This window comes from Bos indicus x Bos taurus, chromosome 5 (genome assembly GCF_003369695.1).
Source record: "Bos indicus x Bos taurus breed Angus x Brahman F1 hybrid chromosome 5, Bos_hybrid_MaternalHap_v2.0, whole genome shotgun sequence".
Taxonomy (NCBI): Eukaryota; Metazoa; Chordata; class Mammalia; order Artiodactyla; family Bovidae; genus Bos; species Bos indicus x Bos taurus.
In genome coordinates this window covers 52,687,969-52,702,358 of record NC_040080.1, presented here as the reverse complement: position 1 = coordinate 52,702,358, position 14,390 = coordinate 52,687,969, and the positions used below count along the sequence as shown (strand labels likewise).

Sequence of the window (14,390 nt, the reverse complement as noted above, 5' to 3'; positions counted from 1 at the left end):
GCATTGAAACATGTAGAATATCATATATGAAATGAGTCGCCAGTCCAGGTTCGATGCACGATACTGGATGCTTGGGGCTGGTGCACTGGGATGACCCAGAGGGAGGGTATGGGGAGGGAGGAGGGAGGAGGGTTCAGGATGGGGAACACAGGTATACCTGTGGTAGATTCATTTCGATATTTGGCAAAACTAATACAATATTGTAAAGTTTAAAAATAAAATAAAATTTAAAAAAAAAAAGCATCAATTCTTTGGCACTCAGCTTTCTTTATAGTCCAACTCTCACATACATACATGACTATTGGAAAAACCATAGCTTTGACTAGATGGACCTTTGTTGGCAAAGTAATATCTCTACTTTTTAATATGCTGTCTACGTTGGTCATAACTTTCCTTCCAAGGAGTAAGCATCTTTTAATGTCATGGCTGCAGTCACCATCTGCAGTGATTTTGGAGCCCAAATAAATAAAGTCTGACACTGTTTCCCCATCTATTTTCCATGAAGTGATGGGACCGGGTCCCATGATCTTAGTTTTCTGAATATTGAAATTTAAGCAAACTTTTTCACTCTCCTCCTTCACTTTCATCATGACGCTCTTTGGTTCTTCTTCACTTTCTGCCATAAGGGTGGTGTCATCTGCATATCTGATGTTATTGATATTTTTCCCAGCAATCTTGATTCCAGCTTGTGCTTCTTCCAGTCCAACATTTCTCATGATGTACTCTGCAATAAAGTTAAATAAGCAGGGTGACAATATACAGCCTTGACGTACTCCTTTTCCTATTTGGAACCAGTCTGCTGTTCCATGTCCAGTTCTAACTGTTGCTTCCTGACCTGCATATAGGTTTCTCAAGAGGCAGGTCAAGTGGTCTGGTATTCCCATCTCTTTCAGAATTTTCCACAGTTCGTTGTGACCCACACAGTCAAAGGCTTTGGCATAGTCAATAAAGCATAAATAGATGTTTTTCTGGAACTCTCTTGCTTTTTCCATGATCCAGCGGATGTTGGCAATTTGATCTCTGGTTCCTCTGCCTTTTCTAAATCCAGCTGGAACATCTTGAAGTTCATGGTTCACGTATTGCTGAAGCCTGGCTTGGAGACTTTTGAGCATTACTTTGCTAGCGTGTGCGATGAGTACAATTGTGCGGTAGTTTGAGCATTCTTTGGCATTGCCTTTCTTTGGGATTGGAATGAAAATGGACCTTTCCCAGTCCTGTGGCCACTGCTGAGTTTTCCAAATTTGCTGCCATATTGAGTGCAGCACTTTCACAGCATTATCTTTTAGGATTTGAAATAGCTCAACTAGAATTCCATCACCTCCACTAGCTTTGTTCGTAGTGATACTTCCTAAGGCTCACTTGACATCGCATTCCAGGATGTCTGGCTCTAGGTGAGTGATCACAGCATCGTGATTATCTGGGTCGTGAAAATCTTTTTTGTACAGTTCTATGTATTCTCACCTCCTCTTTTTAATATCTTCTGCTTCTGTTGGGCCCATACCGTTTCTGTCCTTTATGGAGCCCATCTTTGCATGAAATGTTCCCTTGGTATCTCTAATTTTCTTGAAGAGATCTCTAGTCTTTCCCATTCTATTTTCCTCTATTTCTTTGCACTGATCATTGAGGAAGACTTCTTATCTCTCCTTGCTATTCTTTGGAACTCTGCATTCAAATGGGTATATCTTTTCTTTTCTCCTTTGTTTTTCACTTTTCTTTTCACAGCTATTTGTAAGGCCTCCTCAGACAGCCATTTTGCTTTTTTGCATTTCTTTTTCTTGGGGATGGTCTTGATCCCTGTCTCCTGTACAATGTCACGAACCTCCGTCCATAGTTCATCAGGCACTCTGTCTATCAGATCTAGTCCCTTAAATCTATTTCCCACTTCCACTGCATAATCATAAGGGATTTGATTTAGGTCATACCTGAATGGTGTAGTGGTTTTCCCTACTTTCTTCAATTTAAGTCTGAGAGTCAAAAAATAAAAACAAACTTAACAAGTAAATAAAAGCATAGAGCCTAAAAATAAAAATAATAGATAAATTAAATAAGAGCAAAAGGACAGTAAGTGGAGAGGTGGGATTTGAACACAGAAAGGCTGGCTTCACAGCCAGTGGTCCCCTTAGTGCTCAAAGCAGTATGAGGTGTGTCACAACAGCCTCCCACATGCCAAAAGGATGGTCTGTCAAAGGAGGAGTGCTCAGGGTCAACCCTCACATGCCCACCAAAAAAATCAAGCAAACACAGCTCGCATGCCCGGTTTCCTGTCTTCATGGTTTGTAAGAGCCCAGGAGTCTGACTCTGAACCAGAAGAAGTGATGCCCTCTCCATGTGCCCACCCTACCTTTTTGCTTCACCATGTCCTGGTTGTCTTTTAAATTTCTGGATGAAAATTCCAGCAGGTTGAACCACGCTTTCTGGAAATACTGGAAGCCTTCCTGAGTCATCCCTACTTCCAGACAGAGCTCCCCAATAGCATTCTGTACTCTGGGAAGCATTTTGGTCATGGACTGACTCTACACACAAGGAAAGAGAACACACTCGTGAGGGGACACAGCATTAGACCAGGCACAGCCACCAGATACCTGCCGGAGAAAGCTCATTGCATAGTGAATTCGCCAAAGATGGCACACTTCACAGCAGGTCTCGGGGAATTGTAAATACTTACGGAGTGATTATTACAGTGACACATTTATGGGGAGACACTGCAAACCAAAACTAAGCTTTGGAACATGTTTTCACAAGTTGTTAGTTAATGGTAATTTTTTTTGAAGGTGAGAATAACATGGTGATGTCTCACATCTATTAAAGCTCACGGAGGAGGTGTTATCTAAAATTCAATCGAACACCTAAAATCACCATCTGCATGACTCTTGAATTCAATTGTGACCAGAGATCTGCTAACTTTATAGGGTTTTGTTTGGTTTGGGGTTTTTTGATTATGTTTTTGGGGGTTTTTTTGTTTGTTTTTTTTTGTTTTTTTGCTGAATTGGCTCTTAGTTGCAGCATGTAGAGTCTTGCGTTGCAGCACACGGACTCTCTAGTTGTGGTGCATGGTCTTAGTTGCTCTGGGCAAGTGGAATCTTACTTTCTTGACCAGGGATCAAACCCACGTACCCTGCATTGCAAGGCAGATTCTTAACCACTGGACCACTAGGGAAGTCCCTGCTAACTTCATGTTTGATACATTTTTGCTTAAAGACATGAACTTCAATTCTCCTTCCTGGTTTAGCATGTTTATTTCAGGGATACTTAAACTTCATTACCGTAAATCAAACCTCTATCAAAACCTTATCAATACATAAGAATACACTGCTGCTGCTGCTGCTAAGTCACTTCAGTCGTGTCCGACTCTGTGCGACCCCATAGACAGCAGCCCACCAGGCTCCCCCGTCCCTGGGATTCTCCAGGCAAGAACACTGGAGTGGGTTGCCATTTCCTTCTCCAATGCATGAAAGTGAAAAGTGAAAGTGAAGTCGCTCAGTCGTGTCCAACCCTTAGCATGGACTGCAGCCCACCAGGCTCCTCTGTCCATAGGATTTTCCAGGCAAGAGTACTGGAGCGGGGTGCCATTGCCTTCTCCTAAGAATACACTAGTTGGTTATAATCTTTTTTAGAGCTAGTGATGAGTTATCTTATTATTAATATCTCATTTCAGAAGACTTTATATTAACAAGAGTATCTGTGAATATGTTTGGCAATTAATAGGTCCTATTCAAATAGACAGCAGTAGCATTATCAATGGTTATGTAATACTTCATGCTGTACTGAAATGTACTCACTGACTGAGCCTGTCTCCATCATGGGAATTCTTTCTGCTCTCCTGTACCAATTGAAAGTTACCTTCTGCGGCTTAACCCAGAGCTTTCCAGTAAGTGTCCTTCAAACAGGTTACACCTACTCTGAAATACTGACCTCAGTCCTGAAGGCAGCTATGAGTGGTGTGGAGTCCCTGGGCACATAGACCTGTAGTCTTTTACATTCCCTCATGGGTATCTTTCAAAGAGCCCCCCTTCTCAGCAGCCATCCTAGATCTCAGCCCTAATGTTCACACTGTCCATCCTCCACTTTAAGATGGCCTGCATGCTGACTTTACTGAGATCAAGACTACTCTGAAAGATTGCCCTCAGATATTGATTAAGATTATGACTGGGTACAAGTAACAGAAAACCCATATTAACAGTGGCTTGATTTCTCTCTAATGCAACCATCAGGAAGTGGATAACACACCATAATGTCAGAGACATGGTTTCTCTTATCTCACTGTTTGACCTTGCCTGACCTCCATTCCCAAGGATGCCTCTTGGTCTAAAATGGCTGCTCCATCTCCAGCCATCACATCCACAATCCAAACAGCAGCAAGGAGAAAAGAGGAAAGGAAAGCCACACCCTTCACTTCATGGAAACTTCTCAGAAGTTATCCTCAGCACCTCGATTTAAATCCCATGAGCCAAAACTTAGGCAGGCACTCATATCTTGCTTCAACAGATGATAGAAAATGTAGTCTTCTTTCCCGTCATTTGATGAGGAGGGTGGGGACATAACTTACTATGAAAGGGGGACCAGATATTGGGAAATTACAGTCTCTGGTATACCTCACTTCCCTTTTCTTTTCAATTTAAAATTAGCAGTGCTTTCACCCATTTTCTTCCTTCCTGTCTATTCCAGAGGAAGAGATACCCAACCTCCTTACCAAGGGCCTGCTCCTTCCCTAGCTCTTGGGAGTCAAGTCCTCCTCACCACGTCCCCACCAGCATCTCCAATCCACCCCTCTCTCTGGGTCATTTCCTGCTCCACACAAATACATATCAAACCTAACCTGATCAAACCTAACCTGAACCTGGTAATATCCTGATTGTTCATCTTTTACCTTTTACTGACACTTCTCAAATGGGTATCTGTTGGGGGCCAGAGTGAGGTACTCCGCCCGTGACAAAGGTCATGAGGAAGGAGGCTCAACATACGCAAAGGCGGGATCGAGCCTCAGGAGTCCCCCTGGAACTCCTCGAGCATCTACCCCCATAACCAGAGCCTGCCTACTTTACTACTTTGTGCTCTCACCTACATCTCTGACTTTACGGGGGGCTGTCCCCCACCACCTCTTTCGGAGAAGGAGTTAACCTAGAGCTCCAGTCAATAAAAACTCTTGGGTGTGACAAGAGTGTTTTAACCTACAAACTCCTCTGAAGGTTCTCTAGCCTGCCTGACAGGCTCGTCCGGCCACACGTGATTGCTCACAGCCTCCCAACCGTGAGAGGCACGAGATGCTTTAAACCCTCTAAAAACAGGTTCCTTAGAAAAGTTAGAAAACTATAAGTATAGTGAGCTAATTAGAAATTGTGTTGGTGAAGGGTTTTTCATTTGTTGAGCCAATGTTTGTTGCTAAGTCTCCACATCCCCTGCCCTTACACATGTTAATGAGTATATAGAAGAAATAAGTATTAACCTTTGATATTAATCACGTTAGACCTTAGGCTAAGTAAATTCTTTCCTTAACTAAAACCCACTACACCCTCACCCTATAGGAACGTAACTTTATTTGGGTGGTGTCTGTTTTGAGAATAATCAGCCCTGGAGAAATAAGTGTCCTGGTTGACTGACTGCTGTCACAAGGAGAGGGTCATAAATTGTCAGCAGGCCCCCCTGGCCAGAAGATGATGTAACACCCCTAAGACCTCTGTATACATTTGTATGAAGCACCTGACTTTGATAAAAGTCAGGACTGCTGACCCCATGTGACTTTTGCATAACATCTCAGCGTATAAAAGTAGACCATGGAAAATAAAGAATTGGGATCAGTTTCTCGAAATACTGGTCTCCCCATGTCGCTCTCTCTCTCACTCTGGTTGAGTCTCCATCTGGAGCGCGGAACCCGCCATGCTTACTAATTATGCCTGGGCTTCTAAGATCCGACCGGGGAGGCCTCAGTGTCTCCTCTCCTTCGGGAGAACGGAAGGATGCCTGCGGCCTACGTAAGTGGTGCAAACTTCTTGTCTTGAAGTTTTATTGGTCTCCCGCGTAAACCAAGCTACTCAGCCTCTTTTCTCCACTGAATTTTCCTACTGAGCTATCCTCATTCTATTACTCTTTATATCCTTAATTAACATTTAATTAAGCAATTGTTTCCTGATCTTCGCCTACGCCGTCTCTCCTTCGAATACCCTGGATCAGCCGGGGCTGGACCCCAGCAGGTATCAATACATGCACATTCCCATTTCATTACCACACATTCACCTCTTAAGCTCTGCAGAATGGTTCTTCCCACCACACCCCCCTTCTATCTCAGGGGTTACCACTGACCTTCAATCACCAGGCCCAGGGTCCTTCTTTCAGTCCTCATTTATCCAGACCTCTAAGCAGCAACTGATGCTATCAGCCACTCCCTCTTTGATTTGGGGGAACAAGGCTGTCCTGATTCTCTTCCAATATCTCACTCCTGTACAGGTTCTTTCCCTTTCCTCCTTTTAAGGGTAAGTAATTTCCCAGTAACCAATTCCTACTGTCAATCAGAGATCCTGTTTCCTCCTGTGGTTTCAGCATCCACGTGTATGCAGACATCTCTCCAGTCTCTTTCCAGATTTCCAATCCTGCATTTCCCAGCTGGCTTGACACTCCACCTGGTTATCTTTCCTGAACTGCAGACTCAGCAGTGTAAATTTTAAAAATTCATCATCGTCCCTCCAAAACCAGCTTCCTCTTTGAATTCCCCCAAGTCCATCAACCAGACGCAAATCCTCAGGGTTTCCTTGGTTTCTCCCCATGTCATGGCCATGTTTTCAATCAGTCTGAGTGGGGCAGAACCCCCTATCCCAGGGAGAATGACAGCTCCCAACACACCACCAGGCCATGGTGGTCCTTTCTCCCCAACCACATTGCCAGAAATACTAATTGATCAAATGCAACTATATACCATCAGCATCTTCTTTACGAAGACATGCCTTTTATTTCCCTCTTGCTCCAGACCATCTGCTTCTTGAGGGCAGAGACCCCATGCGCAAGAATTGAGCCTTGTGGTTTGTGGGTATTCAGTAAACATTTGTTGATCTGCACAGTGATTGTGAAGCATTCTTGGGCCATGGTCTGTACTGGCTACCACCTATGGATCCCCGACCAAGCAAAACTCTCACCATACATGACTTCAGTGGATATTTACAGAAACCCTAGGAAATGGGGATTATTACTTCTCTCTTACAGGCAGGGAAGCTGAGGCTCAGTGAGGTTACATCAATCACCCGAGTTCACATGGCTAGCAAATAGGAGAACAAGGGTGTCCAACACAGACTAGCCTGTCTCCAAAGTTCTGCTCTGCACTTTTTCTTAACAAGTGAGCCTCTGATGCACAAACAGAGGCCCCTTCACACAAACATCCTTTAGTTTTCCTGTGGCCCAGTGCACCTACTGGTAAGTACTAAAGAGAGGGTCATGAGACTTAGTTTCTTAGTAAGCATACTTACTACTTTAAATCAGGGTTTCTCAGCTTCAGCACTATTGACTTCTGTGCCATATAATACTTTGCTCTGGGTGGGTGTGGGCTGAGGGGCAGGCTGGTCTGGGCAGTGTGAAACGTGTAGAGCATCCCTGGCCTCTACTCACTGGGTGCCATTAGCAACCACCCCTCGCAGGTTGTGACCACCAAAAATGTCTTTAACATAGCCAATCTTCCTTCAGAAACAAAGCTGTCTCCCAGTGGAGACGCTTGCATCAGATTTTAAAATAACCTAATCGAAAGAAATTACAAAAGTGGTGTGGTACAGAATGTATATAGCACAAATAACAAGCTCATTCCCCTCAAAAATATTCAGCACATGTTTCAAAGAAGTTGTTATTGCTAAAAATAGTTTTAGAACTTCTCTTTTGGAAATGCCTTCAGAGCCTAAAAATAATTCTTTTCGTCTCCGTGGTAGTTAGTCCTAAAGCACTGTTGCAAAAATATTTTGAGAATAAAATCATAAGATTGATGCCTCCGAAAGGAGTGCTCTGAAGTGGGAAATCCTCTCTGAATGTCTCAGCTTTGTCACACTTCCTGAGCAGCCACCACCTCCCTTCACCCCACCTACTCCACAGGTTACGCTTCATCACTGATGGAAATGCTGGCAGTGACTTCTAGCTAGACTAGGAGCTCTATGAGGGTAGAAACTGTGTCTGCCTCACCTGCTGCTATCATCCCAACCCCCAGCACAGAGCTCAGGCTGGGCAAGACCCTCAGTGAAGGTTTGCTGAGTGAATGTCTGAGTGACCAGGTGAATGAATAAATGAATGGCCAAATGAGAGAATGAGTGAGTAAATAAGTGACTGGCTAAGTGGATAGATGACTGAATGAATGAGGGAACGAGTGAGTGAGTGGATGAATTAGCAAATGGCTCAGTGAATAAATAAGGCAATGACTGGATGAATGAGTAAATGGAGGACTGAGTGAGAAAATGAGTGAGTGGGTGAGTGAGCGACTGACTGAGTGAATGAATACGTGACTGACTGAGAGAAAGGCTGAAATCAGGCCCTCAGTGATGACCTAATAACATAATTGGTGCTTTCCAAGAAGACACGTCAGTGATGAAAACTTAGACCTCATGACGAAAAAAATTTGCTGCAGGGGGAATTCCATAATCATAAGATATCAGAGAATCACTGGACTCTACTCTGTCAAAATGCGAGAGAGGTCGAGATAGCTCAAATCAAACGCATTATCTGTAGCCTAGGCCTCGGTTACTTTTTAACCCATGGAAGGTAATAAAAAGAGCTTAAGATCTCATTATGTGCACACATTGTGAGAAGTGCTTTGTGCACCTGCTTATTTCACCCTGTTAACAGCTCAGGAGACAGATCTCAGAACCCTCAACAACGAAGAACTCTGAGTCAGAGGTTCACATTCTTGCCAAAGTTGCACAGCATTAAGTGCCAAAGCACTTTAAATTTGGGTCAGTCTGTAAATAGCCCAGGCTCCTGCACTACTCCAATGCTACCTTCTAAGGACACAAAGTATTGCAAATTCAAGTTAGCTCATTGATTCATTTGTCACATTTACTAAGCACTGAAGAGGTTGTAATACAGCATGGAAGATAAATAAGCACAGCCTCTGCAATAAAGGGGCTTGCAGATCTAGAGTCTTACGCATCTCTTTAGATGAAATTCCTTTTAGAAAGATGTGTGTTGATGGGACACAGATAGACCTTTATGAGAAGGTGAAGGCCTTTGTTTTCAAGCAAAAATAGCTTTGTCTTGGGTTATACTACCCTTGGTCCAAAAACTACTACAATTGGTAAATAGTTTTTAAAGGGCCATTAAATGTCATCCTAAGAACAGTTATAGTTTTATGTTATGAGTGAAAGTTTCATTGTATTCAACAAGCCCAAAAGTTTCTATTTTGGGAAATGTAAATCAATAATAGGAACAAGATAATCAACCTTCCCCAACATCTTTCTGAAAAGTATAACCAACTCTTTAACCAGTATTTTATTAGTTTATTTCAATCACTACTCACTTCACCCCTTGTTTTTTACATTCCTCTTCTCCAAAATGACACCTATGGGTATTCATTCATTCAGTCGTACCTCCCATCTATTTATTGCTTGTCATCACTAATACACAGTTTGGGGCACAGATTAAAATCAAAGATTCTTCACTGATCAACATAAGTAATGATTATTTATTATTCATTACTTCATCTCTTTGTGGATGAAATTGCAAGTGAACAAAGGTAAATGATACCTGAAAATATCTAACATAAATTGAATACAGTAGAGGATTTTAAAAATTATTTCCCAATTTACCTGCAGTAACATGTTCTCAATGCTCAAGAATAACTCTTCCGCTTCACTGGTCTTGCCCAGAAGCTTCAGAAATCTTGCAATAAAAAATATTAATCGGCATTTGTCAGCAGCAGTAACCTTAAAAAGCCTGCATTCCAACACTAGAATAGAAAGAAAAGTCAATAATCCTAAAGCATATTTGGAGAGGAACAAAGAATGCCTATCATTTAATCTTGATAAAAGAGTTAAACATTAAATACTTATCTCTATTTCACTGTTTTTCTCTCAAAGGATCAGCACACCTGCTTTTATTAATATTAAAGTTTACATATATTACTGAGTATCTTAAACTACCACATGAAAAATAAGTCAAGGCCTTTGACTAACTTCCATAAGTAAATTTTGAAAACCAAGGAGTCAAAAAAGAGTATTTCTATAGCTCAATCCATATGTTGTTGCCATTTGTATTCGGGAGTGATTTTCGGGCAATAAATAAAAGGCATTTAAATTTCTTACACAATTCTGCCCTCTGTTGCAAATGTCTTGAATTACTGGCTTTAGCAGAAAGAACAAAATGCTAGAAGAACAAAATAGGGAGCATACGTGTGTGTGCGCGCGTGCGCGCGCGCACGTGCACGCGTGTGTGCTCACACACAGTTACACCTTATCATGTGCTTAGTCATTCAGTCGTGTCTAACCCTTTTGTGACCTCATGGACTGTAGGCCACCAGGCTCCTCTGTCCATGGAACTTTCCAGGCAAGAATACTGGTGGGTTGCCATTTCCTATTCCACACCTTATCATATACAAATGAAAAAAATACAGAATTTTTGAATTTGAAGACTCACATACATGGTAGCACAGAGTCATCATTTTCAGAAATTCTCTTTCCAAACATTCCAGGATCTAAATGCTACATTTGTCCACTTGTTACATTTCAAACTGTTGTGCCTAATGTGTCTGGAACAAATAAATTCTTTTTTGCAAACAGACAGATCTTTTATTAAACAGTCAATGGATAGTACACTCCAAAGACCTCGGATGGGCCAACCCCAAAGGCTAAAATAAATATATTCTTATTCCTCATCTGTTTCTGTGGACAAACTGTTGGCCACCCAGACCTCGGGTATCCTTTGGCTTGCTTTCTGCCAACTTTTTGGTGGATCCTCATTCATGCACAGAATAAATGTTCTGTGAGCATCAACATGTCAGGCAGCATTCCAGGCTCTGAACACCAAGCAAAGCAAACAAGGGTGTAGGCCTCAGCATTGGGCGGCCTCCAGGAGCCTCTGAACCACAGCTCTGGTACCTCAGGCTGGGGAGCAAAACTAAACAGAGCCAGGGGAGAAAGAGCGCTGAGGGCCGGAGTCCAAGACGCCTGTCTGCGGTGGTTATCTGAGCAAAGTGGCCTGAGGTGCGTAGAGAACTGAGGGGTTCAGCTAAGTGATGGGGGAACCCTAAGAACCAGAAGTAGCTGCTCAGAGCAGACAGAAAAGGGCAGTGTGGGGGCTTCCCTGGTGATTTGCTGCTGCTGATGCTGCTGCCGCTGCTGCTGCCGCTAAGTCGCTTCAGTCTTAGCAGACTCTTAGCGGACAAGTCTATGGGGACTCGTGCTGTCCCCATAGATGGCAGACAACTAGGCTCCCCTGTCCCTGAGATTCTCCAGGCAAGAACACTGGAGTGGGTTGCCATTTCCTTCTCCAGTGCATGAAAGTGAAAAGTGAAAGTGAAGTCGCTCAGTCGTGTCCGACTCTTAGCGACCCCATGGACTGCAGACTTCCAGGCTCCTCCGTCCATGGGATTTTCCAGGCAAGAGTACTGGAGTGGGGTGCCACTGCCTTTTCCGTCCCTGGTGATTTACTCAGTGGTAAAGAATCCGCCTGCCAATGCAGCAGACATAGGTCTGATCTCTGATCCGGGAAAATCCCTCATGTCATGGAGCAACTAAGCCTGGGTGCCACAACTACCAAGCCTGTGCTCTAGAACCCACTCCAGTGTTCTTGCCTGGAGAATCTCAGGGACAGGAGAGCCTGGTGGTCTGCCGTCTATGGGGACGGCACGAGTCCCCATAGACGTGTCTGCTAAGAGTCTGCTAAGACTGAAGCGACTTAGCAGCAGCAGCAACAAGAGAAGCTGCCTCAAGGAGGAGCCATGCACTGCAACTAGAGCGTAGCCCCTGCTCACCAAAACTAGAGCAAAGCTGTGCAGCAAGGACCCAGCACAGTCAATAAAAAAAGAAAATTATAAATCACCTGCCTCCATCCACTAAAATAAGACCATGTTTTTTAAAAGGGGAAAAAAAAGAAAAGAGTAGTGTGGACACAACTAAGGGATGAGATCCTGCCCACAAGTGGGCCTCTTACACACTCCAGGGGGCTACTGAGTCCAGGTTCCCGTCAAGAGCTCGGGTTGGGAAGGATGCTGTCCATCAATAAGGTACTATTCAGCATCTCCATCGTGCTTGGTGCTATTCCAGGCACTGGAGATACAGCAGTGAACAGGAGAGAGGAGAGCCCTACTCTCCAGGAGCTTCTACTGCAGCAGCTGAAAGAGTGAGAGTCAGGGTAGAGGGGAACAGAGATCCAGGATTAAAAGAGGAAACAAGGCAAACTCTGGCAGCTGTGATAGTTATGCCAAGAATTCAAACACGCTAACACAACAGAGAATGACCACGTACAACGTTCAACTCCAAGGCCACCCTGAGACAGTGACGCTGCGGCTGAGATCTAAAGAACCAGAAAGAACCAGCACTACAATGAGTGGGAGGAACATTCCAGGCAGAGGGAAGAACATTCCTGGCAGAGGGAACAGCTGATGCCAAGGCCCAAAGGCAGAATGTACTTGAAGGACAGAAAGGCCAAGGAGGCTGGCATCCTGAGGCCAAGGGGAAGAATCATACGAAAGGATGCTACCCAGGCACGCAGGGGCCAGGCTGTACCAGGCAGTGTAGGCTAAAGTGAGGTGTTTAGATTTTAGTATAAGTTCAACAGCAGGCCAGTGGAATTTTCTTAATCTGCAACGTGACATGATCTGGTTTATGTTCCTAAAAACTCATCTTGACGACTATGCAGACAATTGATTTTGTAGGAACAACAGTGAAAGTAGGGAGGGGGGTTGGGAGGTCGAAGGGGAGGGGATGTAGGTATATAAATAGCTGATTCTCATCACTGCAGAGACTGACAACATTATAAAGCAATTATACTCCAATAAAAAACAAAAAATGGAAGTAGGAAGACCAGTTAGGAGGCTGTTACAACAGGCCAAGGGAGAGGTGATAGTGACCAAGGCTCACTAGAGTGATCCCATTGTAGACCTGAGGTTAACATGACCCCTCTAACTTCAACAGCATCCTGAGAGTCCCAGCTAGTGCAATAAGATAGGAAAAGGAAATAAAAGATATACACATTCAGTTCAGTTCAGTCGCTCAGTCGTGTCAGACTCTGCGACCCCATGAATTGCAGCACGCCAGGCCTCCCTGTCCATCACCAACTCCCAGAGTTCACTCAAACTCGTGTCCGTCGAGTCGGTGATGCCATCCAGCCATCTCATCCTCTGTCGTCCCCTTCTCCTGCCCCCAATCCCTCCCAGCATTAGAGTCTTTTCCAATGAGTCAACTCTTTACATGAGGTGGCCAAAGTATTGGAGTTTCAGCTTTAGCATCAGTCCTTCCAAAGAACACCCAGGACTGATCTCCTTTAGAATGGACTGGTTGGATCTCCTTGCAGTCCAAGGGACTCTCAAGAGTCTTCTCCAACACCACAGTTCAAAAGCATCAATTCTTCAGTGCTCAGCTTTCTTCACAGTCCAAATCTCACATCCATACTTAGTTGTTATTTAAAAAAAACTTCTGGAACTAGAAAGCAATTATAGCAAGGTTATAGGATACAAGATTAATATTCAAAAGTCATTGCTCTCTTATGAAACAGCAATGAACAACGGGAATTAGACATTTAAAACATACTAGCACACCAAAAATGAAGTACTTAGGTATAAATCTAACAAAATATGTATATAATCTATATGCATAATACTACTAAATTCTGATCAAAGATATTAAATAAAATCTAAATAAATAGATGCAGCTTCCCTAATAGCTCAGTTGGTAAAGAATCTGCCTGCAATGCAGGAGACTCCAGTTTGATTCCTGGGTTGGGACGATCCCCTGGAGAAGGGAAAAAGCTACTCACTCCAGTATTCTGGCCTGGAGAACTCCCTGGACGGTATAATCCATGGAGTCATAAAGAGTTGGACAGGACTAAGCAGCTTTCACTTTCATTTGGGCTTCCCTGGTGGCTCAGACAGTAAAGCATCTGCCTGCAATGCAGGAGACCCAGGTTCGATCCCTGGGTTGGGAAGATCCCCTGAGGAAGGAAATAGCAATCCACTCCAGTACTCTTGCCTGGAAAATCCCATGGACGGAGGAGCCTGGTAGGCTACAGTCCATGGGGTTGCAAAGAGTCAGACATGACTGGGCGAAAAATAGATACACCATGTTGATGGATTGGAATACTCAACACTGTTAAGATATTTGACCAATAGATTCAATGCAATCCCATTAAAAATCTTCTATAGATGTCCAACCAACTTTTGACAAAGTAGCAGGAACAATTCAATAGAGGTAATCAACAAATGGTGCTGGAAAAATTGA

The 14,390-nt window shown here is 43.6% G+C and overlaps 1 protein-coding gene across 1 annotated transcript in view; it reads right to left on the bottom strand.

Moving 5' to 3' along the window:
• LOC113892722 (putative tetratricopeptide repeat protein 41) overlaps positions 1–14,390 on the bottom strand; it is an 82,342-nt gene that overhangs the window by 29,430 nt on the left and 38,522 nt on the right. Inside the window, exons 7-8 of the mRNA XM_027541951.1 lie at positions 9,765–9,904; positions 2,342–2,513 (exon numbers count right to left, since the gene is read on the bottom strand). Coding sequence (XP_027397752.1) covers positions 2,342–2,513; positions 9,765–9,904 — 312 coding nt within the window. The remainder of the gene's footprint in view (positions 1–2,341; positions 2,514–9,764; positions 9,905–14,390) is intronic.